This window comes from Mastigoproctus giganteus, chromosome 9 (genome assembly GCF_048544385.1).
Source record: "Mastigoproctus giganteus isolate SK-2022 chromosome 9, ASM4854438v1, whole genome shotgun sequence".
NCBI classification, from domain to species: Eukaryota; Metazoa; Arthropoda; class Arachnida; order Uropygi; family Thelyphonidae; genus Mastigoproctus; species Mastigoproctus giganteus.
The window spans coordinates 153,896,234-153,923,667 of NC_143583.1; the positions used below are offsets into that span (position 1 = coordinate 153,896,234).

Sequence of the window (27,434 nt, forward strand, 5' to 3'; positions counted from 1 at the left end):
CGCATAAATGTAAAAATCACACCAAATTATGCAATAATACCACGAGCGATCGCGAAAGACTGGGCAGTAAAGACCGCCTTCCGCCTGCTCAATAGGCTGCTCATACATGTTAGTAACACGAACATATAAGCGTAATTTCATAGTGTAAAACCCTGCGAAAACTTTGAAATCCTTTTACATTTGTAGTATTTTGTACAAGCACTTTAGATATTACAAATTATGATCAGTATTGTTAGAATATAAAATTAAAAAAATTGTAAACTGTTATTCAATGTATTAAATTTTATTGTATTTACAAGAAATAAAAATAAATTTTGACTTAAAATTAAAAATTACCGAAAAAACCCAGATAATGAGATATTTTTGTGAAAAAAACCTATCAACCCAGATGACAATCAAAAAACCCAGATCTGGGTGGAAAAACCCAGGAGTGGGAGCCCTGATACACTGTATTGGTTTGGTGTCATATCATTAGTGTGCTCTTTGACATTGTTCAATTTTGCATTCCAGACATTCCTTGGTTAACTTTTTTGCTTAATCCACTAAATTCTTCAACATTTTGTATCTTTTCTTTTCTTTTCACTTATTTTCTCTGTTAAGATCAATTTTTGCTTTCCTTTTCATATTTTTTAAAAATTTTGTTCTTTATTTATTCATTGTTAGACTTATGGTATTTTTCCCAATGTACTTCTTTGCTCTCTCTATAACTGTTTTCTTTTCCTTTTTCCAAATTTTTTTTGAGAAATGTTAATGTTAACAATTCTGACACTTCTGTCTCAATTTTATTTTGAATTGCAGCTTGATTGGCTCTTTGAGTTTGTCGAGATTAATTTAGCTTCCGAAAGCCTGCAATAGTTTTATTCAAAGATTGTTCAAAATCCTTCTGACATTCTTTTTTGGCAAAAGATCACAGGAGGCACCAAAGGAATGTACTGGGAATGATTGGAGATCGTTAACCAAGATCATCAATACACAGGTTGGAAAAAAAAATAGGATGCTAGCAGTTCATCTTTATCTTTAGCATTAGCATTAGTAGAGGCATATGATGCAAGAAAGCAAGCTTATTCAGCATCAGCCAAAAAAAAAAAAAAAAAAAAAAAAAAAACACCACTCCCATTTCACCCCTCCGTTCGTTCGAAATACCTGTCCAGTTGAGCTTTAAATTTGTTTAGGCTATCAACTTCAACAACAAGTGATGGAAGTCGGTTCCACCAACCAACCACCCGCTGGCCAAAGGCAAATTTCCGCACATCTATCCGACATCCGTCCTTCCTCAATTTGAATTTATGCCCTCTGAGGTGATTATTCTGAGCAAGATGAAGAATCCCATTGGCATTGAGCATGCTCAAACCATTCAAAGCCTTATACACCTCTATCAGATCACCTCGCCGGTGCCTAGTTTCCAGACTCTGTAATTTGCAAAACTTAAGCCTTTCTTCGTAAGAGCAACCCTTTGTTCCATTCACTAATCTTGTTGCCCTTCTCTGTACCCGTTCCAGCAGCTCTACATCCTTCTTGAAATGAGGCCTCCAGACCTGTATACAGTACTCAAGATGTGGCCTAACCATTGCCTTATACAAGGGAATAATCACCTCCTTATCCCTGCTAGAAAAATTCCTGTATATCATTGACAAGACACCATGAGCTTTGATTGAAGTGGCAATAGAACTGCCTGGTTTTGACAGAGGTGGGAACAGAGATGGACAAAAGTTGCGACCAATAACATTGGCAAGAGACCAGAATGATTGTTTGCCATTTTTACAAAAAAGCAAGTTTTCTACTCTTAGCCTGTTTGTAATCTAGTTTGGAGTGATTAATAACTACTTTACAATTGTTGTGATCTTTGCTGTAGGCAGAAAATGAACCTGGAGAAAATCAACTTGGAAACAAGCCAATTACAATATGCAACATTCTTCTCTTGAACAGCCTTAGCACATTTATTGGAAAACCAAGGAATAATGGGGTGTGGTTTAAGGTGGTGTGTGGAATAAAGGATTCCGTCCATAGAGGAATAATTTCACTGAAACGATTTAAGCAAACATTGACATTAGAAGATTTTAAACAGTAATCTGACTAAAGTAAAGAAGAAAAGAAATCCTGAAGATCATCCCATTTTGCATTCTTGTAATGCCAAAAAACAGGAGGTTGAAAATGGCCACAAGAAAAAGGCTTCATGGAGAAAGAGACTATCATCAATTTGTGATCTGATGTGTTTAGAGGACCACTCCCCTCAATCCTGTACTTAGAAGGGTTGTTTGTGAGAAAAACATCAAGTGTGTTGGCTGCATTATCTGGATTATATGGTTATAGGATTATCTGGTATTCTGGCAGGTAAAGGAACAATCTGTTTGAGGTCATTAGTAATTGCAAAAGCCTCAGCATCTTGACCAACTGGGTTCGTATGACTAGAAAACAGAATTCAGCTGGAGTTGCAAACATTAAAATCACCAAGGAATTTTTTGTTTTTTTTTATGAAAACCTCAAACACGAAAGGTATCAAAACCTATAGTGCTTAGTACCATACATGTTTTGAAGTGGGGGGGTTGCCGGAATTTTTTCTCTAGCAACTGAACATGGGTTTCACCACTTCAAGCCTCCAATAAACAAAGTGGTGGCATTGCACCGGTTAATAAGTCACCTGCCATCTAGTGGTAGTATTATATTATATTATTAGTGCTATTTTATATTAGTATTAGTAGTGGTACTAGTAGTACCGTGCATGGGTTGGAGAAAAGGAGGGTGATGGAAACTTTGATCTAGATACTAAACATGGATTTTGCCACTTCAAACTTCCAATAAGCAAAGTGGTGGTATTGCACTGGTTGATGAGCTTCATCTACCAACCACCTAGTGTTAGTATTAGTACACATTAGTATTATATTATTAGTGCTATTTTATATTAGTACTAGTACAGTCAGTTCTGCTGTAACGTGGAACATGTGTTCCTAAAAATCACCGCATTATGGAATTTCGCACATTAAAAACAACAAGGCTTATGGGAAAAATAGGGATAGGGGCAGAGCACTCAAAAAAAAATGTTCAGTCTTGTAAGTAAAACATTAAAAATAAAAGATAGAAACCCAGTAAAATTGCTAACACAGGTTTAAACATCTTAAATTCCTAATAAATAAATAAATATTACAGTAAATATAGCACTTTATCTTTACAAGATATGAAGTTTGCTTGTTTGAAGTGGGCGTGGTAAAGGGCTGTAGCTGGTGAGTTATAGCGAAGAGGTAGAGGGAGGGTTATCATTCTTGGGATGAAGTGTTGTTATACCTTATGTGGAAGGGTGTGATTCACTGTCCTGATTTTCTTTTGCACTTGTTTAAAATAGCTATCTAGCTTTGGTTGCTTTTCCTGCCTCCTTTCACACAGAAGCTGCCTGTATGGTTCCATATGGGTGCAAATGCTACCAAGCACTATCCTACTACATTCAGCATTACAATCGTTATCTTCAATCCGCTGCAGATGCTTTTCTATTCCATTTAAAGCAGCTGATAACTCTGCTGTTTTAAGTTCTCATGGGGAAGCCTGCTGGACTTCATCTGCTCACACTATCCTGTGCTCCTCTGCTCACACTACCCCGTCTCACGAAATTCCTGTTTGAACAAAATACCTTGTGAATACAGCAGATGACAACAGTGTCTCCGACCAATACAGTTATTGTAAATGGGAAATATAGCTCTCATACATTTGACGTTTGACATTTTTTAAGCTTTGTAAACTTGTATGTATTGCTGTGCAGGTCGCTACGTTCAGATTGGTGCCAGGTTTTACGTTCACCTGGTGATACTCGCAGACGAAATCACGTTATAGTCTATTTGTTCCCTAATATATCAATCGTGTTGGAGCAAATTCGTGTTATAGTAGAACTGACTGTAGTACCGTGCATGAGTTGAAGGAGAAAGGAGTGGGCCATTGCCGGAAACTTTGCTCTAGAGACTAAACGTGATTTTTGCCACTTCAAGCCTCCAATAAGCAAAGTGGTGGTATCTGACTGTTAGGAAAGTTAGACTGGAGAAAGTCAAGTTCCAAAAAGAGAGTTTCAATTGATTAGTGGAGTTGGGAGAACAATAGAGGTAGAGAGATTTTAAGCCAGAGAAGATCAAAATGAGGAGATTCAAAATTACTAAGTCTCTGACAATGAATATCAGAATGGACATATGCACAAGTACTACCTTTGAAGCAAAAGGAATCATACAACAAATAATTCAGGAAAGTAAGATGAGCAGTGGTTGAATCAACCAATAATCAAACTTTTGCCCATCTGTATTCCCACCTCTGTCCAAACTGGATGGTTCTATTGCCACTTTAGCCAAAGATAAAGCTGACCTGCTAGCATCATACTTTTCTTCCAACTTGTGTATCGATGACCTTGGTAAACCACCTTCTACAATTCCCAGTACACTCCATTCAATGCCTCCTGTGGTCTTCCATCAAATGAATGTCAGAAAGATTTTGAACAATCTTGATGCTAAGAAAGGTCCAGGTCCCTTTGTTCTCAAACTTGTTCTCCACTTGTTCTCGAAACCTTTGCTCCTGAACTTACTCCTGTTCTTTGTCACCTTTTTTTACTTTCTTATTCCAAAGGTGTTTTTCCTTCTGCTTGGAAATTTGCTCATATCCAGCCAGTTCCTAAAAAGGATGACAAATTTCCATCCAATTATCACCCATTGCACTTACTTTTACTCTTTCTAAAGTGATGGAGCAATCAATTAACCTCCAACTCTTAAATTATCAAAAACCTTCCATCTTATCAATGATAGTCAGTATGGATTCCATCACTGTCGATCCACTGGTGATATTCCGGATTATGTTACCCATGGACAAATTCAGTTGAAAAGTTTGGTGAAACTCAAGCAGTTGCTCTTGACATTTCAAAGGCTTTTGATCATGTATGCCATAAAGGTCTTCTAAATGAGCTTGTACCTTATGATTTGCCAACTGTTTTTTGTAATTGAGTATCCAATTTTCTCACTGACTGCTGACAGCAGGTGATGGTAGTTGCCTCTCTGTTTTCTAACTTTTTCACTAACGCTGGTGCTCTTGTGTAAGGCGCCTCCATAGCCAGGTGGGAAGGAGCAGCAGTGCGTAGCACACGCTTCTTGATTAGACCGGGGTTCGAGCCCGTCACCACCAAATACGGAGGATGCGGAAAGGTCAGGGAATGACCACCGCATATCTCGGAGCAATATGGCATTAGTTGCTAATGCTCCTAAAAACCAAATAACAAACAAACAAAACAAACAAACCTCTTGTGTATTAATTACCTTCTTCCATTGACCAGAAATCTTATTCATAATTTTGCTGATGATAGCACATTGCATTCCACCTTCCAGTTTGAGAAACCCTGCCCTGCACAAACAGCTTTAACTTCTCGAATATCCAAGATCCAATTCCTCAAATTGTGATCTGCAGATAATTCTCCAGTGGGACAAAAATAACTTAGTTGATTTCAATCCAGTCTAATATCTTCCAAAAAGGATTCTTCTGTTGCTATGCTTATATTCGATGACACTCTGATTTATAGGCATGATCATATATTCTCTATTGGGAATTACCTTGACTTCTAATCTCTCTTGGCATAAACAAATTACAAATATTGCTTCTTCTGCATCTAAAAAATTGGATTTTCTCTTTCGCTCCTACATTTACTTTTCTTCCAAACAGCTGTTCGCTCTGAACAAAATGGCAAGTGTGGTCCTGCCGTGGAATATTGTTCCCACATCTGGGATGGTGCCTCCAAAACATCACTCAGCCTTCTAGATTCCATTCAAAAAGAGGGCAGCTAGGTTAATTAATGACTCATCTCTAACGGTCTCTCCACACCGTGTCTCAGACATTCTGTTTCTACTGCATGCCTTTTCTATAGATACATCCACAGGCACTGTTCTTCTGAATTGGATTTTGTAATTCCTGATCTCTTCCAAACCAGTGTGAACAGAGCCCCAACTAGTCAACATCCTTCAAGTCCAACTTCAAACTCACAGAACCAACATTTCTTTTTCTTTATTTATTTATTCAACTTTTGTTTTCTGGAACAACCTTCTTTCATACCAATTTCCTGAATATTACTATAATATTAACAAATATCTTCTTTCATCTTCTCAAATTTCAGCCCATGCAAGGTACAAGGTACTATGGGTTCTAATGCCTCTCGTGTGGGGTTTTTATAAAAAAAAAAAAAAAAAAAATCTACATGTACCAGGATGGCCTGGTTCTTTGCCTAAGTCATTCAAATTAGTAAAAGAGCTTTTTCTGGTATTTTCATTTCTTTGCCACATCTTTCCATAGATGGAACAAACTCAGAGGGAAACCACTCAGCAAACAATTTTCTTTTTGCTTAGCTTTTCTTTGAAGGCTTTATAGATAACAGAAAGTGAACAGTTTTTGATAACCTAGTTTCTGTGATTTTTCTGTCACCAGTTAAACATTTCAGTAATTTATGAAATTAATTTGTACAAAGTTTTGTAAATTTAATTGTTAAATTATCTACTAAAGTATTTCTGCTAAGTTAAATTCCTTCTAATAACTTCAGTAGCTTAATTTTAACTTTGTTATTGAATAAAGTATTGGTAACAGTTCAATTTCTGTAATACTTTGGTAATTTAAATTCTGTAATATATTGTAAATGTAAATTTTTTAATCTTTCTTAAGTTCAAATTTTATAAAAATAATGGTTATTAGAAGATCAAATTTCAATGCATTGTTCAGAGACGTTGTAACTCGGACAGAAATGCCTATAGGCATTTTTACAGTGTGAGTCACGAGGTTAGTGTAGTGAGTATATGGTCATTCTATTAGACAAAACCAAGCTCAACTGATGATTCTTTTCTTTTTACCTTATGCAATGATTGTACCGATATCAAATTAAAACTTGATGCATTGCTAAAGGAATTTGAGTCATCTGAACAAATTTGTGCTTACTCTAGAAACAAAGATATCTGGGAACTCCACAGAGACTCAAGTCTCATGACCTGCCAAGTGATGCACCACAAATTCAGGTCCCAGAACAGAATAATCAAATGCATACTGCTCTGATTGAAGAAGATATATTTTTATTGCAGGCAAGAAATGGATAATATTTTTTGTAATAAAGATAGGTAACCAAGAACCACAGTGTGTTTGCAGAGAGCAACAATTGATAACATTACCAACAGGTTATTAGATTTAAGGGGGGCGGTAAAGGGAGCATTATTATAAATGTGAGGACTAATGATATTAAACGAGCATGACCTCACAATTTGTTGGATAAATATAGAACCATACTGAAAAAATGTTGAGTTAGGTCAGAATGTGTATGTATCCATAATTCTACTCACACATGATATGAGAGATGATATACTGAATCACCTTGTGTTTTAATTCAAGACTTGAGACTCTGCAAGGCTTTAGGGGGAATATGATTAAAGAGGCCTGTGCACTCTGGATTCATTATTATCAAAATTACTGTAACTCAGAGCGAAAATGGATAAAAAATACATTGTAACAAGTTTAATAATAGGAAATATACATATATTAGATTAGATACATACAAACAAAAAGCTTTCAGTTGTTTTTGTCAACCTTCCTCAGTTAAACTGACAGTTAAGAATGGAGCATGAGGGCGTGTACTGCCAATCTTGTACGTGAAGTGCGTGATTAATTGTTGGATGTTGAAGCCTGTGGCTGTGATGCATGGGGACGTTGCCAGCATTTCTCAATAGTCAGGATTGCTGTTCCGATGATAGGGTGGACTCGACATCCACTGCTCCTGTTGACTGAGGTATTGGAGCATTTGATGTTTAACGACTCCATCCAGGCACGTCGATGATAGTGGTGGGACCTATCCACAATCACGACATCACGGTGTGGGTCAATGTCGTGGTGGGTTGCCCAAACGTTTTCGGCAATAGCTGAGTGCTCCACGTCTGCTAAGTGGATTGCTCTTTCATGTTCGGAAAGGCGTTTTTTGATCTGTCTCCCAGTTTCCCCGATATAGCAGCTAGTGCAGGCATGGCAAGAGATGCGGTAGACCAATCCGCTTTGTAGTAAGGTGAGGACCGGTGTTTTTACTTTAGAGATGAGGGATCGTAACTTTCTGCCTGGGAGTTGTACGCATTTTATCCCATGTGATTTTAAGACTCTACAAACCTGTTGTAATAGGTTTGGGTTGTATGGGATAAAGGCTTAGAGGGGAACAGGTATCCTGTGTGTTATCAGACACAGGCTAAAACACTGATGGATCCAATATCTCTCTATTACAGAAGATTTAGGAGAAATCTGGTTGGCCTGCCTCCCTAAAATCCACTCATGCACACCTTCTCGATAGTAAGTCCTGTTACGTCACTTAGGTGGCAACAAACGTGTAGAGTGGTTCTCTTCAAGACGCCTGGTCAGCACGAAGAGGAAAAGATCAAACCCTCCAGCTCATGACAGCACAATGAAACAAATGGCCCTCAGTCCCCAGCAGCTTTCACTCCCCTTTCACTTATGGCAGCAAGAGGATCAGAGTGGAAGCAGAGGGTGCTAAGAATCTCTGGGTACAATCAGGCTACCATGCACGGAAACTGAACTTGCCCTGTTATAACGTAAGATCACTCATCAGTGAAGACAGGATATTAGAGCTGGAAAAGGAATTAGAAAATGTGAATTGGAATATCATCGGTTTGGCTGAAACAAGAAGAAGAAATGAATCACTTATAAGTTTATCAAGTGGAAATCTGCTGTACACCAATGGAAACAGTGAAAGGAGTGAAGGTGGAGTTCAGTTTCTGGTCCATAAAGATTTGAAAAACAACATTTTGGAATTCAAAAGTACATCACCAAGGGTGTCAAGACTAATACTCAAGATTTCTAACAAGTACAAACTAAAGGTTATAATGATTTATGCACCAACATCAAGCCATCATGATGAAGAGGTTGAAGAAATATACACCGAAATTGAGAGACTTCTAGATGAGCAGAAAACCCACTACACTATTATTATGGGGGACTTCAATGCTAAGGTCGGAAAAAGACAAAACGGAGCAGAAAGGGGAACTATAGGAAATTTTGGAATTGGTGAAAGAAATGAGAGGCGAACAATTTGTGGAATTTGCAGAATCTCAAGGATTGTCAGTAATGAACACTTTTTTCAAAAAAAGGGTGAACAGAAAGTGGACATGGAAGAGTCCAAATGGATTAACAACTAATGAAATCGACTTTATCCTCACTAACAGAAGATATATTGTGAATGTTGTTACCGTCCTGAATAAGGTAAATGTTGGATGTGATCACAGAATGGTAAGATGTACACTTGATATAGATGTAGGAAAGGAAAGGAAAAAACTGACTTGAGTAAATAATACAAAGGTCTTTGAGATAACGGAAGAGGATAAAAAGCAGTATGTACTGAAACTTAAGAACAAGTTTGAGCTTCTGCAGACTGCTCAAGACCAAGAAACCTATAGGGAAAAAGAAATCCAAATAAGAAAAAATTAGTCAAGAAACACTTGTTATAATGAACCGAAGGCAAAAAATGAAGAGCAAGATAAACACTGACAAGGAAAAAATTGAGTATACTGAGTTATGCAAAGCCATTAGAAAGAGACTTAGAGAGGACATAAGAAGATTTAACACAAGAAAAGTAGAACAAGCATTAAGGGAAAACAAAGGATTTAAATCAGCAGCCATGAGCAGTAATACAGAAAGACAAATGATACTGAAACTGAAGAATAGTGATGGTGTACTTATAAACAGCAGAGAAGGCATAATTCAAATAGCAGAAGACTACTATAGAGAATTATACAAGGAGCGAGGGAATGATGCCAGCAGTGGGGAAGATGGATTGCAAAGTTACTGTAGAGTTGTTAAATTTGGGAGGAAGCGACATAACACAAAAACTGGCAAGGCTCTTCACAAGTGCATTAGAAAAGGTGTGACGCCTAAGCAGTGGAATAATGCAATCATAGTTTTGCTACATAAGAAAGGAGATAAATCAGAAATTGGAAATTATAGACCAATTAGCTTGTTATCCCACATCTACAAGTTGTTCAGGCGCCTCCGTAGCCAGGTGGGAAGGAGCAGCAGTGCATAGCACACGCTTCTTGATTAGACCGGGGTTCGAGCCTGTCACCACCAAATACGGAGGATGTGGAAAGGTCAGGGAATGACCACCGCATATCCCGGAGCAATATGGCCTTAGTTGCTAATGCTCCTTAAAAAACCCAAATAACAACAACAACAACAAGTTGTTCACAAGGGTCATTACTAACAGATTAGAAAGAATACTTGATGAGAATCAACCGAAAGAGCAAGCTGGCTTTAGGACAGGATTCTCAACTATGGATCACATTCACGTAATATCACAACTAATGCAGACCGCAAATGAATATAAAACACCATTATGCCTGGCATTTGTGGATTATGAAAAGGCATTTGACTCCATACAGCATAAGGCAATGTTTCGGGCACTGGAAAGACAAGGCATAGATACCCCACATATTATGATTTTGAAGAAAATATATGAGAGTGCTAACTCCTTTATTAGACTAGACAAAGACAGTAGGAAATTTAAAATCGAGAAAGGAGTTCAACAAGGAAACACAATTCTCCGAAGCTGTTTACTGCTGCCCTTGCTGTAGCTTTCAGAAGATTAGACTGGTCGTAGAAAGGAGTCAATGTGAACGGAGAGTACCTAAACCATTTATGATTTGCAGATGACATTGTGGTCATAAGCCATGATCCCAAAGAATTAGAGGAAAATCTTAATCAGTTATGCACAGTTATTAAGGATTTTGGATTAAAGATCAGGAAATATAGTCACATACTGAAGAGAAATATCCCAGTTTGTCTGAAATGTAAAATAATGAACCATTGTATACTCCCCACCATGACTTATGGAAGTGAAACTTGGGCATTTACCAAAGAGAGCTACACAGCGAAGAATTGGACGAATTATATTGGGAATCAGACTGTTAGATAAAAAGAGGAACACATGGATTAGGCAGCAAACTCAAGTAAAGGACATTCTTATCAAAACTAAAGAACTAAAATGGTCTTGGGCAGGACACATAGCTCGAAGACATGATGACAGATGGACTAAGAAAATAACAGAATGGTACCCAAGAGGAGCTAGAAGAAAACCTGGAAGACAAAGGCGGGGATGGATAGATGAAATTCATGAGTTTGTGGATAGTAAATGGATGGCCAGTGCTCAAAACAGAAGGAACTGTAAAGTTGCTGGAGAGGCCTTCATCCTGCAGTGGATTGAAAATGGCTGATGATGATGATGATGGGATAAAGGCGCTTGCGGTTGAGTCATTACATTGGATGTTTCTGTTGGTCACTACATGGCCATGTGTCTGTAGGTCACACCTGTAAAGGGTATTGATGGGATAGCCACACCTCGTAAGATCCACCTTGACTTGAGCAATTTCGGTGTGCCTCTTATTTACAGAACTAGAGTGGGTCCAGGCATGAGTTAGCAAGGTTGAGTCATTACCTTGGATGTTTCTGTTGGTCGCTACTTGGCCATGTGTCTGTAGGTCACATCTGTCAAGGGATAGCCACACCTTGTATGATCCGCCTTGACTTTAGCAATTTCGGTGTGCCTCTCATTTACAGAGCTAGAGTGGGTCCAGGCACGAGTTAGCAAGGTTCGTCCAGTGGCAAGAAGATGGCTACGCACGTGTGCTGACTGGAAGTTGGTAAATTGGCCAGCACACATTGGTTTTCAATGGACAGTTGTCTTCAAGCATGTGCCCTCGCGCCGGACAAGGGTGTCTAAGTATGGTATGGTGTTGTCCGATTCTAGCTCGATGGTGAATTTTATGAAAGGCAACAGAGAATGACCGAACTAACCGAGGAACCCATGGCTGTGCTGTGTACTTATTGGTAAATGGAGTCGTTGAACATGATTGCACCGCCTGTTAAGCACAGTCTGAGGGCGGTGGAGATATTGTCTGGTATTAATTTGGTTCTGCTGCCAAGGGTTTGGTCATTATGTAAGAGTTGCTTTGCACACGTGATGGCAAGTTCTTCTGGGATGGAGGTGAAAAGTGAAACTACATCAAATGATGCTATGATTTGATCTTGTGAGATGGATATGGTTCCTTCCATCAAAGCTTTGGAACGATGGGAGTCGAAAGTAAACATCCTCATCAACAGTTGGCTTAAACAGAAGAAAATAGCAGAATCAACACATAATCACATCCGTGCCTCCGGATACCAGATTCCACAATTCTATGGACTACCCGAAGGTTCACAAAGAAGATACACTGTTAAGACCCATTGTCTCCTGTTGTGGCTCACCAAGTTATGAATTAGCTAAATTTGTCTCTGGGCTCCTTTCTTCCCTAGTAGGCAAGACCACAAACACCATCTCCAACAGTAGTGAATTAATAGAACGGATCCGAACCATATCCATCTCACAAGATCAAATCATGGCATCATTTGATGTAGTTTCACTTTTCACCTCCATCCCAGTAGAACTTGCCATCACATGTGCAAAGCAACTCTTACATAATGACCAAACCCTTGGCAGCAGAACCAAATTAACACCAGACAATATCTCCACCGCCCTCAGACTGCTTAACAGGTGGTGCAATCATGTTCAACGACTCCATTTACCAACAAGTACACGGAACAGCCATGGGTTCCCTGGTTAGTACGGTCACGGCAAACATCGCAATGGAGGAATTAGAGGGTCGTACATTTATGAATGTACCAGATCCCATTACCTTTTGGTGTCACTACGTGGACGATGATTTCGTGGTTATCCCCAGAAATTCAGGTGACCGAATCTTAGACCACCTCAATTCTCTGTCGCCTTTCATAAAATTCACCATCGAGCTAGAATCGGACAACACCATACCATACTTAGACACCCTTGTCTGGTACAAGGGCACGTGCTTGAAGACAACTGTCCATCGTAAACCAATGTGTGCTGGCCAATTTACCAACTTCCGGTCAGCACACGTGTGTAGCCATCTTCTTTCCACTGGACGAACCTTGCTAACTCATGCCTGGACCCACTCTAGCTCTGTAAATGAGAGGCATGCCGAAATTGCTAAAGTCAAGGCGGATCTTACAAGGTGTGACCTACAGACACATGGCCACGTAGCGACCAACAGAAACATCCAAGGTAATGACTCAACCGTGAGCGCCTTTATCCCATACTACCCAAACCTATCACAAGTTTGTAGAGTCTTAAAATCACATGGGATAAAATGCGTATAACTCCCAGGCAGAAAGTTACGATCCCTTATCTCTAAAGTAAAAACACCGGTCCCCACCTTACTACAAAGCGGATTGGTCTACCGCATCTCTTGCCGTGACTGCACTAGCTGCTACATCGGGGAAACTGGGAGACGGCTCGAAAAACGCCTTTCCAAACATGAAAGAGCAATCCGCTTAGCGGATGTGGAGCACTCAGCTATTGCCGAACACGTTTGGGCAACCCACCACGACATTGACCCACACCGCGATGTCGTGATTGTGGATAGGTCCCGCCACTATCGACGACGCGCCTGGTTGGAGTCGTTAAACATCAAATGCTCCAATACCTCAGTCAACAGGAGCAGTGGATGTCAAGTTCACCCTATCATTGAAACAGCAATTCTGACTATTGACAAACACTGGCAATGTCCTCATGCATCACAGCCACAGGCTTCAACCTCCAACAATTAATCACGTACTGCACGTACAAGATTGGCAGTACACACCCTCATGCTCTATTCTTAACTGTCAGTTTAACTGAGGAAGGTTGACAAAAAGCGAAAGCTTTTTGTTTGTATGCATCTAATCTAATATATGTATATTTCCTATTATTAAACTTGTCACAATCTATTTTGTATCCGTTTTCGCTTTAGGGGGAAAATTTTTATCAGTGTGGTCCACAATTATAGATAAAGGGATCTATTTTGTATTGCAGTATTCATTTGAAGAAATGTGGTGCAAGGGTTTTTGCCCGTATCATTGAGGATAGCTTAATGGTTCAGGGAAACTCCTAGTTGGGGGGAGGGTAATATAGACATGCATTTATCTGATGTGGTTCAAAATATTCTTTGCACACATCTCAAGAATTCTTGTTTATTGCTACAACAACCAATATTTGCAAGATGTTCTGAGAATGGTAACATTTTAAATGATCAGGGAGATAAACCAAGAGAAAAAAACTTGAATGACTTTAAGGGGTGTGTATCAGGGTAGTAAACTATAGAGGAATGCTTAGCTCTTCTCATCTCTTCGGCATTGTCGAGAGCGTTTTCAATAAAATTGGTGAATTTGAATTATTAGTTGGGAGTTAAAATTAATGCTGACATAAAAGTGCTAACAGAAATATGGTACCACTTGAAAATTGGGAATGGCGAGTTCCACTATGGTATGTATATTGTATTTAGGGAAGATAGAAGGAAGATTATGCTTCTTATCAAAAGCAGCATGAGTGTGAAAAGAGCATTTGCTGAATCAGAAGTTATGCCTTTCAGCACAGAATCTGTGTGGTGGGAGTAATCTACAAACCAGAGGATTGTGAAGAGCATTAGTAACAGCAAATGATACAAGAAAGCAAGCTTATACAGAATTGGGGGGGGGAGCAGCCCAATGCCTCTTATTTCACCTATTTATTCCCATCAATAATTTGCCTAGTTCTTCCTTCTATATATTTAAGCTAACAACTTCCACAATGACAGATGGAAGTTTGTTCCAGCAATCAACCATCTGCTGGCTAAAGGCAAACTTCCCCACATCTATTCTGCAGCCGTCTTTTCTCGGTTTGAAGTTTTGCCACCTCATGTGTGCCGACCGGGCTAGCCGAGTGGGTAAAGTACCTGCCTGGCAACCCAAAGGTCACGGGTTCGATTCCCGCCTCGGGCTGGGATCAAAGTACTGCAAAAACCTTGGGAGGTGCAATATGGCCACAGAAGCCGATGCGCCAACAACTACCAAATCAAAAAAAAAAAAAAAAAAAAACCTCATGTGTAGTCCAGGCAAGGAGAAGAATCCCATCAGCATTGAGCTTACACAATCCATTCAAAGCATTAAACACTTCAATCAGATTGCCTTGCAGTGCCTAGTCTCCAGATGCTAAATTTGCAGAAGTAAAGCCTTCCTTGGTAAGGGCACCCCTTTGTTTCGCTCAACAGTCTTCGGTGTACAGGTCTGCATCCTTCCTAAAATGAGGCCTCCAGATTTCTATGCAATACTCAAGATGTGCCTTATACAATGAGATAATCATCTCCTTATCTCTGCTTTGAAAAATTCCTGTATATCATTGACAAAACCCCATGAGCTGTCCTGGCAGCCTGTTCTGCATTGCTCAGAGAACTTCATATCTGACTGCACAATTACCCCGTGGTCTTTTTCATTTTCCTCTACCCTGAGTACCACACAGTTGGTTCATTACTGTGGAGTTACTGCTACCCATATGCAGTGCTGGGCATTTGTCAATGTTAAACTTCAATTGCCATTTCACAGCCCATCTGCCAAATGTTTCTAGATCCTGCTGCAGTAGCATACAGTCATTCCTGTCATTAACCACCCTGCCAACCTTTGTGTAAAGTGCAAAGTGTGTTTAGGGTCTAACGGCACCAGGGGTTACCCCCATCTCCGTGTAGTCTACATTGTCACGTGTTACAGAACACTGTAAAGGCCAGAGATTTAAAAGTGTATGGATATTGTTGGATGTAGTGTCGTGTACCGTTGTTCATCTGGCTATTTAGCCGCTGGACCCCTACTGAGGCCCAACGTTGCCCACACTTAGCCCCGTGGAGGCAAGCCAGGTACACCAGTATTTTTAAATAAGTACTCTGGCAGGTCCTGCCACCTAATTTCCTGGGATTTCAGTGGCTAGGACAAAAAAAAAAAAAAAAAAAAGGTGGGGGGTGCGCTAGAGGTTGGGTCAGGCCAAGGAGTTTTAAGTTATACAGTGTGGAATTTAGAATTTTGACATGGGATGATTTTGACATGGGATGAACGCTAGTTGGAAAGCTAGAGGGGGAGGGGAGACTAAAGGCTGGGGGGTGAGAGACAGAAGTATAGGGTCGATAGAGTAGATGACCCCAAAATCAGTGAGGCAGGCCCATGCCACACCAGAAGGAAAGAGGGGGTGGCGGGGAGGAGACAAGGGGACCTTCACCTCCTCCCGGCCAGGACAGGGGAGAAACAGGGCCGTGCAAGGGAGCACGGGTTCAGGATTGCCACGTGGCATTGGCAGCAATGCTGCATGAAGTCATAGTTGGCAGAGTCCAGTCCGAGAAGGTAAGATTCGAGTAGTGCAGTCCTGGGACAGACGGGTTCCGTCCAGGTGGTGAAGTCATTTCAGTAGTGAGCTGCATGAAGATATATTTGGTAGAGTCAATCAGAGAGGATCAAATCCGAGTAGTGTCAATCCTGGGACAAAGAAGTCCCGTCCAGATAGTGGAGTCATTTCAGTGGTGAGTCAACTTGGTGGGAGGCGAAGCCGGAGCTGCAGTCATGGTAGATGGTGATGTTGAGACTGCATTGTAAAGGCACAATTATTGTGCAGGTTGAAAGGCTTCACGGGGATTGCAGTATGCTGAAGCAAGTAGTGGTCTTTACACATGGCTGATTAGGCCGTTTCATTGTCTGGTTGGGTCTGATTCTGTGGTTGTGGTAGGGTTTTCCGCCTCGTGAAGAGGCTCTGAGCAAAGTTCGAAAAGGCTGTGTAGGTATGGTGGTCTTCCAGGAGATGTTGATCCTGGTCTCTAGGGATGAAATGAATTTGTGTGATGAGAGAAGATCTGAGGTCATCATATAGTAGGCAGTCATGCATCAAGTGATCCCAGGTTTCCTGGGCACCACAGGTGCAAAGAGGGCTGTCGGAAAGTCCAAGAAGGTTCAGTTTACTGCGAAAGGCACCATGCCCTGTTAGGAGGTATGTGGTTAGAAGGCCTGGGGAGAACCAGGATGGTGATTTGGGATATACTTTGCATATGTCTGGTATAAATTTGCGGGTGATGGCCCCTTTGGTGGATTCAGACCATCTGGCTTGCCAGGTCTGTTGTAAGTAGGTTAGGAGTCTGCTTTTTTCGCTGGAATAGGTGTTAGCAGCCAACCTTGTATCATCTGCAAACTTGGACAGTAAGCCTGATATTTCCTTCATCAATATCATTAATAGATATAGAAAATAACAATGAGGTGCAAGGCCAAACCCTGAGGGACTCCACTAATAACATTAGTCCACGAAGAGCAGTATCCATTGATTACCACCCTCTCTCCTCTCCCACTCAACCATCCGTTTATCCATAGCACCAACTTGCCCTTAATTTCACACTGCTTCAATTTGTACAGCAGTCTTTTATGTGAACACTGTCAAAAGCTTTACTGAAATCCAAGTATATATTATCAAAATTATTTTTTGCATACAGTTCCTTTGCAATTATATCATAGTATCCAATCAAATTGGTCAGACAAGATTTCCCCATAACAAATCCATTCCTTGTCTGAATTATAATTGCAGCCTTGTTTGGATGATCCTACATTACTTCTTTAACCAGTGATTCTAGTTTTTTACTGGAACAGGAATTAAACTAACAGGTCTCTGTTACTCATCCCCTTGTGAATTGGTGATACATACACACATCTCCAGTCTGTGGAGACCTCCTCTGAATCCAAGGATGCTGTCATAATTATGATTAAAGGTTTTTGCTTACTTCCTTCTCAACCTCCCTTAATGTAAGTAATTGGATAGATCCCATCCATCCCAAGTGGCCCTTATGTTTAACTTCAATTTATCTTCCACTTTCCTCTCATTTATTACCAAATCATTTAGCTCCCTCTTAGAGTTTGATATATGTCTGGCATCAATTTCCATAGAGAATTCCTCATGTGTGAATGGAGACACAAAATACTTATTCAATTTGTGAGCATCCTGATCATCAACAGTTGAACCATCGATATCAAATGGACCAATCCAATTCATCCTCTTCGTTCTAGAGTTTACATAAGTAAAGAAGTGTTTGTGTCCTTTTCCAAAGATTTCTTGTAATATATCTTCTCCTGCATGATCTCCTTTTTGACTTGATTCCAGACTAGTTTATACCTACCATAGGCTTCTGTGATGCTTGATAATTTATATGCATCGATTGCATTTTTGTTCTCTGCCATGAGTCTCATTATTTCATCTGATATTCTTTTAGAGCTATACATTGAAGAGTATTTCTTAATTTGTGTGAAAAGCCTAGTAGCTTCCATGATTAATTCTTTGAATGTTTTCCATTTAGAATTTGCTGTTGGTAACATTATCAGTTGATGGTACCACTGTGTAGAATTTAATAATTGTCTGAGACTACTTTAGTCACCTTTACAAAAGCAAATTCCCTTCTCTTTGCTTCTGATGGTGGTTATGTCTTTAAGTAAGTCCCACATGAATACACTGTGATCCCTGCCACCTAGTGGTTCTCTTTTGTGCAGATTCTTAATGAATAATCACTTCTGATAATCATATCAAAAGTATTACTCCCTCTTGTTACCTCTCTAATATACTACTGTAAAAAACAGTTGTTCAATAAATCCACACAGGTCTGACTACTGTGTGATTGACTAACCAGCAAGTTCCAGGTTCTAGTCAATATCTGCAAAGTTAAAATTCCCATTATAAGATATTCTGATTTATTGGCCCACTCTATTTCTCTGTACAGTTGTTGATTGTACTCATTAGAGTCATTAGGACACTAATGAGTACAATAATGAGTACTCCTCTCAATTTTGTTCTCTGTGCTTATATCACACCAAACTGACTAAACATTGCACTGGCCACCCATGTCAACTGGATGCACTGCCTTTGATTTAATGTTTTTTAACTAAGAGCAAACCACTTCGTCCCTCTCATCCTGTCTATCATTTCTGTACACATTGTACTCTCCATATTCAAATTCTTCATCCTTTATGTTTGAGTGACACCATGTCTCTGATATCCCAACAGTGTCTGCATTTGACACCTTGACTAGCACTTCAAATTCATCATATTTATTTGGTGCCCTTAGCATTGGTGTACATGCAAGTATACATACACCTGTTCTTACTCCTAGCTACCCTAACAAGGCCCATGTATTTATTTATTCCTTGATGACTCGAAGCATGGCTTAAAATTCCCAACACACTTTGATATCTAGGCTACTGCACCTTCCAATAGAAGCAGTTCAAGAAACAATTTCACTTCTTCCTGCAGCTGTAATTGATGTATTAGTCTGTGTATCCCTCCACCCCAAGATAGCACTACCTTGATAGCATCAGGGAATATTCTCGAACCCCTTTTACTTAAGTGTAATCCATCCCTGTAAAAACATCTCTCTCTCATCAGAAAATATTCTTGAACCCTTTTACTTAAGTGTAATCCATCCATCTCTCTCTCATCAGAAAAAAGATATTGAGCTTCTTGAATGGGTCCAAAGATGGGCATCTCACAAGATGAGATTGTTAAAATGGTGACTGTAAGAGGAAAAACTTGATTATGTTAGCTGCAGAGCTTGAGAACCATGCACCGTAGAGGGAATTTAGCTGCTAATTTGGTTCCAACTTTTCTTGAGTCAAATCATTTTAATATGTCACTTCTCTAAAAAAAGATGTTCTTTTTTTCTTCCTTTTACTATTGCTGTAGGATATCATAAACATTTAAAATTTAACTACACAGGGGTGCACTCAGAAATTTGTTTGGAGATGTATGATGCTTGTGTGGTGACATTGCTTCACACTGTCATCTTTTATAAGCATCATCACATAATAGTACAATTATATAATATAAAACAATGTTTGGGGAGCTAGAGCCACTTCCCACATACAATTACATATACTAGAACTCAGTTACACAATCACAGCAAAACTTAACTAATAATCCAACACTAATCACACTGAAACTTCACAACATATAGTCTTTTTTTTTTTCATATTGTAATTTTTTTAATGTGAACTGTTTGTATTATGGAATAGCACATTTTTGTAGCGCATATATATTTTTTTTATTAATGCAATGTATTAATTTCTGCTTTTACAGGTGGATGCCTTAAGTTTTTATAACCACCAACATCTTCAGGTTCTCTTCTGTAGTTATTCTTGTACTTCCAATAATGCTCCATACTTCTGTGTTAGTCCATGGTATGACTTATTTTTTAAATATATCTTTGAACTAGATGGTGCCAGGGTGGCTAGAATAAAATTTTTTGCATTACGATTGTTTTGCGTGCATGTACATATGTAACTTTACTGTTATTGTGCTAAAAGAAGAGTTCTTAATCCTGCAGTAGTATCACTTCAACACAATGTTAACACTATGTTAATGAATAACCCAATAAGGCTCCAGATTTTAACTTTAATATTCAGTTTTTTGCATTGTGCTTTGAGTCTACTAATGTTTGATCTTTTACCAGCAGATTGCAGTGCTAATTAATTTTATTTCTTCATTTCTTTAATAATAATTGAAAATTTTGCAAGTATCTTTTTTTTTTTTTTTTTTTTTTTGTTTGGCTACTAAAAATTTTCAATTTTTTTTTACATTTTTCTTTTAAAAAAACTATAAAATTTTGAGAAAAATACTAGTATTTTTCTGAAAATTTTCAGAAAAACGCTGATAACATGAAATAGTCTCTCTGTCAAATATAAAATTGTGGAGGCATTACAAACAAATTAAATTAATTAAACAAAATAAATTAATCCAGTATTTATGCTTAAATTTATTTGAATAAAAAAAATAGTATATAAGTTTATATTATATTAATTCTGTCTGTCTGTGTAATGAATATTATAAACATGAACTCATTCATATCCTTTTTTTTAAAGTTATTGTGATATTCACTTCATGAAAATATAAAATACAAAAATACACAATACAAAAATAATGGCAATATGTTACTTCATGTGTCCAACTTTTATCATGACTACTTTTATTTTTCTGTCTGCTGTGATAGATGACATTACATTTTATATTGAAAACCTGAATGCATTTTACCAATGAATTGGCCATGAGTATCGAATCTAACTAAATTTTATCTGTTGTGAAAGTTTTCCTTTATTTGATAAATATACTTAAAGCTATACAAATATTCCTATTGTACAACTTAGTCACCTATTAGTAACTGTTTGTCTAGTTGTACATTGCTGTCTCTGGAAGCACAAAAGTGTGTTTTGCAGCTAAAAATTTAGATATCATGCTTGTTCATTTTTTTCAAATATCCCCAGGAGTATACCATGTACAAGGCCTTACAGAATTGTTGTAACTATTGAAGAACAGAATAATGTTGGTTCTTTATAGTACTCATACTGTAATGTAATTTTCATGAGGGTGTTTACAAAAAAAATACAAAAACGGTAAAAGATTAAAAAAATTGCTAAAAGAATTGCTCACCATTTTGGAATATTTTGACAAGATCACTGAAAAGTATCAAAATGATGTGTATATTCATTTGCAAATTTTCTTTACTTTAATTTTATTTTATTTACTAGAAGAAAAACATAAGTAGAATAACTAATTCTAAGGAACAGATAAACACACACACACACAGTTTTCACCTAGCCTCTGACTGCCTGTGAGATAACCAACATGTGATCAGTTGTTAATGGATGTCTCTATATTCAAAAAAGCTTTTTCACTTTCACTTAAATGATTTCAATAAACTTGATCATTTTGATAAAAATTTACTTACAGTGCAGTATTTTTTTTTATCTCTTTCTTAGACATTTTTACCCCAATTTTTTTGTATATATTTGATAAACACATTTTTCAGATTATCATTAAAGGTTGAGTACTCTAAAGAATTGAGGTTATTTCCCATTTGTTATGAATATTTGATACAACTTTAACAGTTCAGCCATTAAAGTTATCTTAGCATTGTTTTGATGATTATACTGTTAAAAGAGGGAAATCTCTTTGGGCTACCATCAAAAATTTTAAAGGGCACAAACAAAAAACATTTTTTTTTTTTTTTTAAAGATAATAGTTTTCTGTTATGCCATCCAGCAAAAAAATTTCACATTTTTTAAACACTAGTATGTTCTAATATGAATACTTGTAATTTAATAATAATAATGAAACATAATTGCAGATGCATCATTGATTTTCTTGTTACATTAGCCACCACAGTGTTAGAAAAAATATTTGGTACCGCCAGCTTTTATTTATTTATTTTTTTGTTTTTGTTCCTTACCTTTGTACTTTCCATTTTTGTCACTGATGTGACAAAAATGGATAAACCACTCTTTTTTTTTTTTGCAAGTTTCCCCTCAGGAGCCATGAGGCTCAACAGTAAAAAAATGCTTTTGGTCATAAGATGAGCAATTGAGACAAGAACCAGGACAACCTTCCCCCTTTGGTTTCTTTTTGTATAAACTTCTGCCAGTGCCCCCACCACCACACCACACCACACATGATTGCCTGGAGCAGTTGAACTGCCTGCCCTGGTCAGCTGCTCCTGTCAGACATACCATAGCTGGTTTATGGTTATGCCATTTATTGTTTCAGTTATGATTTTTGAATAAAAAAATCTTATGAATAAAAATAGTGCAATTGCAATGTGAAAAAATACTTCAGCTTCCCAGGCAATATATAGGTCATATAGGATACAATATGCAGTTTACTTAACTTACTTAGAGTTCAAATCAACAAACAGCATGTGTTGTTTTGTTTAATGGCTTCTGTGATAAAAACAAGTGCAGTAGGCCCTCGTTATAATGCGGTTCGCTTTACGCTGGTTTGCTGTAATGCTGTTCTTATATTATAACCCGTATCTCACTATAATGCTCTTTTACAAGCATACAGATTGAATTTTTGAATTGAATTCTTTTAGAGATTGTATTTTTGGCATGTTTAACAAAAATGTTTCATCTAATGTAGTCGAAAGCATGAGAATGACTAGCAAAACAGCATTAAAATGTTTCCCATGCCGACTTGAGAAATTTTCCCATGCTTAGCAAAACTTTCTCCCACACTAATTTAATACAGTACAGTGACTTGTTACATAGTTCCTAGATCAACATTTGATATATGCATTTATCCGAAGTCTAGTCATCTAGTCATTACGGACAATGTCTAACACTGTACTCAGTACATTGTTAGACATTGTCCGTAATGACTGTTTACTCAAACATTGTATCATAATTAATGCAACGGTTACATTTTTGAAGAGTTAATAATGGCAGATAAGAATGAAAAAGCAGCAATGTGTGGATGTAGTACAAAGACTACAAAGGTAAGAAAAAGACTGGTTTGAAAATTAAATTAGACATTTTGAAGCGAATCGTTTCTAGTCAGCGACAAGTGGATGTGTGCACAATAATTTAGGACTGGCAGGTTCAACTGTAAGGACAATCATAAAAAATAAAGAATTAATTTTAGCAGTGGGAAAGACAGCTGTTCCATTATTTATTAGGAAATATCCTATGGCATAGACCACAACTCATAAATACATGTTACCTTATGGGAAAACGGCACTCTCTTAGCACTCTGTTTTTCTGGAATGAATTATCAGTGTTAAGTGGGGGTAACCTGTATAAACAAAAAAAAAAAAAAAAAGGAAAGAAAGTTCTGTGGACATAAGTTTTTACTAGGGCTTTTACTGGAGTAACACCATTTTATTTTTCAATTTTTCAATATAAAAGTTTATTTGAAATTATGCTTATATTTATTTGAATATAAGCAATAATTTCAGTATTTTATTTAGTTGAAATTTTTAAAATTTTTTTAAGTTTTCATTTTGTTACATGAGATTGTTCCTTTAATTTTAAATATTGTTTTTTTTTTTTTATTTGTATGCTGTATTTTTCAAACCTGTAACCTAGTTTTTTTCCCTTTAGAATATAATAAGGGAAACATAAAAAGAGATGTTCAGCAATGAAACCTGATTATCTCTTAATTATTAAGAGATAATTTGGCTGCAGATAGCTGTGTCCCATAATTGTTGGATAAAATCATATTTAGGTTCCTCTTTACCTAATTGAAATATCGATATGATATAATGCACAATGAAAATGCCTGCCTTCTTCCAGAGATCAAACGAATTAACAGCATATGATGTATATACGGTTCTAAATGAAAAGGCTGAGACACAATTGTAGTGTCTTAATGTGCATCCAGTACCTTACCCACATCTATTAGTCGCTTGATTTTGAAAAAATTTTATAGTATTAAAGTTTTGAAAACTAGAACATTTTAATGAGTTGCCCTGATATTGTATTGCATCTGAACAATATTAATACTAAATTGAGAATTATACTTTTCCTTTCTTATCGATGTATTTTGTATCAGATTATTACTGTATAACTGGACAACTTTAATGACGGCCTGTGCAGATTCACATTTGCACATGGACAATCAGTACTTTATTTTTAGATAACCTTTTTGACCAAGAACTGAAAATTAGGGGATTGAGACGATCACTTTCTTTTTACTATGACTGAATTAATCAAACAGTGGGAAAAGATTGCTTGACAAAAATATCTGGTTTTTCTTCCATCAAATCAGAATAAAATGGTTCTAAAGTTAGGTGGGTTTCCTCCAAGTGGATCAGAAACCCCATGATGCACATGTGCATCATTTAACATGTTATGTCTAACTGTTCACAATAATTAGACAATATTATACTATTCTAAAATATTATCCTGCTTGTGAAAAAAAACATTAGAATCATGGGGTGTGTGTGTGTGTAGCAGAAAAAAATATAAATAAGGAAAAAAAGTGAAGAAGGTAGAGAGTGATAAAAAGGGTATAGAAGATAACAAATAAAATATGCATGATAAGAAATAAATAATTACAAAATTGGCAAACTAAGGATGTTGCCATACAGTTCGCAAACCGACCTCTCATCAAATGTCAACGGCCAGGATTGCAAACAAAATAGCATCATGTGTCTTCATTTCTAATGTAAATCACAAGGCAAAGAGTAAAAAAAAATAAACATAAATAAAAATGAGAATCAAATTTTGTAAACAAAATAAAAATTATAAGGATTAAAGGAAGAAATTTGAAAATGGCTTGTGAACTTTACAGTTGACACTAAAGATGAGAAATTAAAACTGGAATTGACAACAGAAATTTCTAGAGACGTAACTTATTAGCAATACTAGTGGCATATGATGCAAGAAAGCAAGCTTATACTGCATCAAAAAAAAACAAAAAAACACTTCCCATTTCACCCATCCATTCCCTCCAAAAGTTTGTCTAGTTCTGTCTTGAATTTATTTAAGCAATCAACTTCCACAACAACAACAAATGGAAGTTTGTTCCAACAATCAACAGCTCGTTGGTTAAAGGCAAATTTCCACACATTTATTCTGCAACCATCCATCCTCAATTTGAATTTATGCCTCCTCAAGTGCTAAGCTGAACAGGAGGAAGAATCTCATAAGCACTGAGCTTGCTTAAACCATTCAAAGCCTTAAACACCTCAGTCAGATCACCTTGCAGCTGCCTAGTTAACTTAAAGCCTTAACTGGATAGAGCACCCCTTTGTTCCTCTCACCAATCTTGTTGCCTTTCTCAAGGTGTGTACTCAAGGTGTGGCCAGACCATTGCCTTATACAAAGGGATAATCACTCCCTTATCCCTGCTAGCAAAATTCCATTAACAAAAACCCATGAGCTGTCCTGGCAGCCTGTCTGCACTGCTTAGAGAGCATCATATCTGACTGCACAATTACCACCTAGTCCTTTTCATTTTCTACTACCATCAGTGTAGTACTACACAGTTGGTGCGTTACTTTGGGGTTACTCCTACCTGTATGCAGTACTTTGCATTTGTCAATGTTAAAACTTAGTTACTGCTTCTAAAATCGTCTCCCTAACTTTTCTAGATCCTGTTTCAGTACCATACTGTCATTAACAACCCTATCAACCTTTGTATCATCTGCAAACTTGAACATTAAGCCTGATATAGCTTCATCAATATGATTAATCAATATAGAAAACCACAATGCCCAACACCGAACCCTGGAGGGACTCCACTAATAACATTAGTCCATGAAGAGCAGTATCCGTTGTTTACCACTCTGTGTTCTCCCACTCAGCCATCCCTTTTTCCATAGCAGCAACCCTTAATGCCACACTGCTCCAATTTTTACAGCAGTCTTTTATGTGCAACAGTATCATGATATGATATAATGATAAGTATATGATATTAAGATTACTTTTTGCATCCCTTTCCTTTGTGAACACATCATAGTATCCAATCAAATTGTCAGTCAAGATTTCCCCTGAACAAACCCATGTTGTGTATGAACTATAACTGCAGTCTTGTCTAGGTGATTCTGCGTTACTTCTTTTACCAGTGACTCCATTGTTTTCCCTGGAACAGAAGTTAAACTAACAGGTGTGTAAATACTCGTGTCACCCTTTGTTTCCCGTTGTAAATTGGGAATACATTTGCACATCTCCAGTCCATGGGAACCTCCTTTGAATCCAAGGATACTCTCATAATTATGGCTAAGGGTTTGCTTACTTCCTTTGCTGCCTCTCTTAATATAATTGAATAGATCCCATCCACCCTTGGTGCCTTTCTTATGTTTAACTTCAACAATTTCTCTTCCACTTTTCTCTCAGTTGTTACAAAATCAATTAGCTCCCTGTTAGCATTTGATGTAGTTCTGCCTCCACTTCCCTAGAGAATTCCTCATGTATGAATGGAGATGCAAAATATTCATTCAGTTTGTGATTTACCTGAACAAGATATCAGCAGTTAAACCACTGATATCAAGTGGACCAATCTGATTTATCCTTTCCTTCTATAGTTTACATAAGTAAAGAAGTCTTTGCTGTTTTCCCTTGCATCATTTGCCAAAGATATCTTGTAATCTGTCTTTGCTTGCCTTATGTCCTTTGTGACTTGATTACAGACTAGCTGCCATAGGGTTCTGTGTCACCTGATAATTTAAATGCATCATGTGCACTTTTCTTTTCTGGCATGAGTTTCATTAATTTATCTGACATCCATTTAGGTCTAAACCTTGAACAATATTTCTTAGATGGTATTAATAGCCTAGTAGCTTCCATGATTAATTCCTTGAATGATTCCCACTTAAAATTTGCTGTGTGTAGCATCGTCAGTTGGTCCTACTGTATAGAATTTAAAATCTGCCTGAGACCACTATAGTCACCTTTACGAACAATATCTGTTCCTTTATCTGCAAATTCCTAATTAATGAGCCATCACTGCTGATAATCAGATTAAGAGTATGATCCCCCCCCTCTGGTTGCCCCTCGAACACATTGCTAGAGAAAACAATCCTCCAATAAATCCAGAAAAGTCTTGCTAGTGTGCAAGTGACCAACCCACAATTTCTAGTCAAAATCTGGAAAGTTAAAATCCCCCATTACAAGTCATTCTGATTAACTGGCCACTCTATTTCTCTGCACAATTGTTCTTTGGACTCATCGGGAGTCATTAGGCCTATAATACACTCCTACTCTCATTTTCCCTTTCCCAGTGTTTATGGCACACCAAACTCGCCTACATTGCACTGTCCACC

General features: G+C 37.7%; 1 protein-coding gene across 1 annotated transcript in view; it reads left to right on the top strand.

The window, feature by feature from the left end:
* Positions 1 to 27,434, top strand: part of fab1 (1-phosphatidylinositol 3-phosphate 5-kinase fab1) — an 809,612-nt gene that overhangs the window by 354,949 nt on the left and 427,229 nt on the right. Inside the window, exon 20 of the mRNA XM_090380831.1 lies at positions 19,979 to 20,079. Coding sequence (XP_090236957.1) covers positions 19,979 to 20,079 — 101 coding nt within the window. The remainder of the gene's footprint in view (positions 1 to 19,978; positions 20,080 to 27,434) is intronic.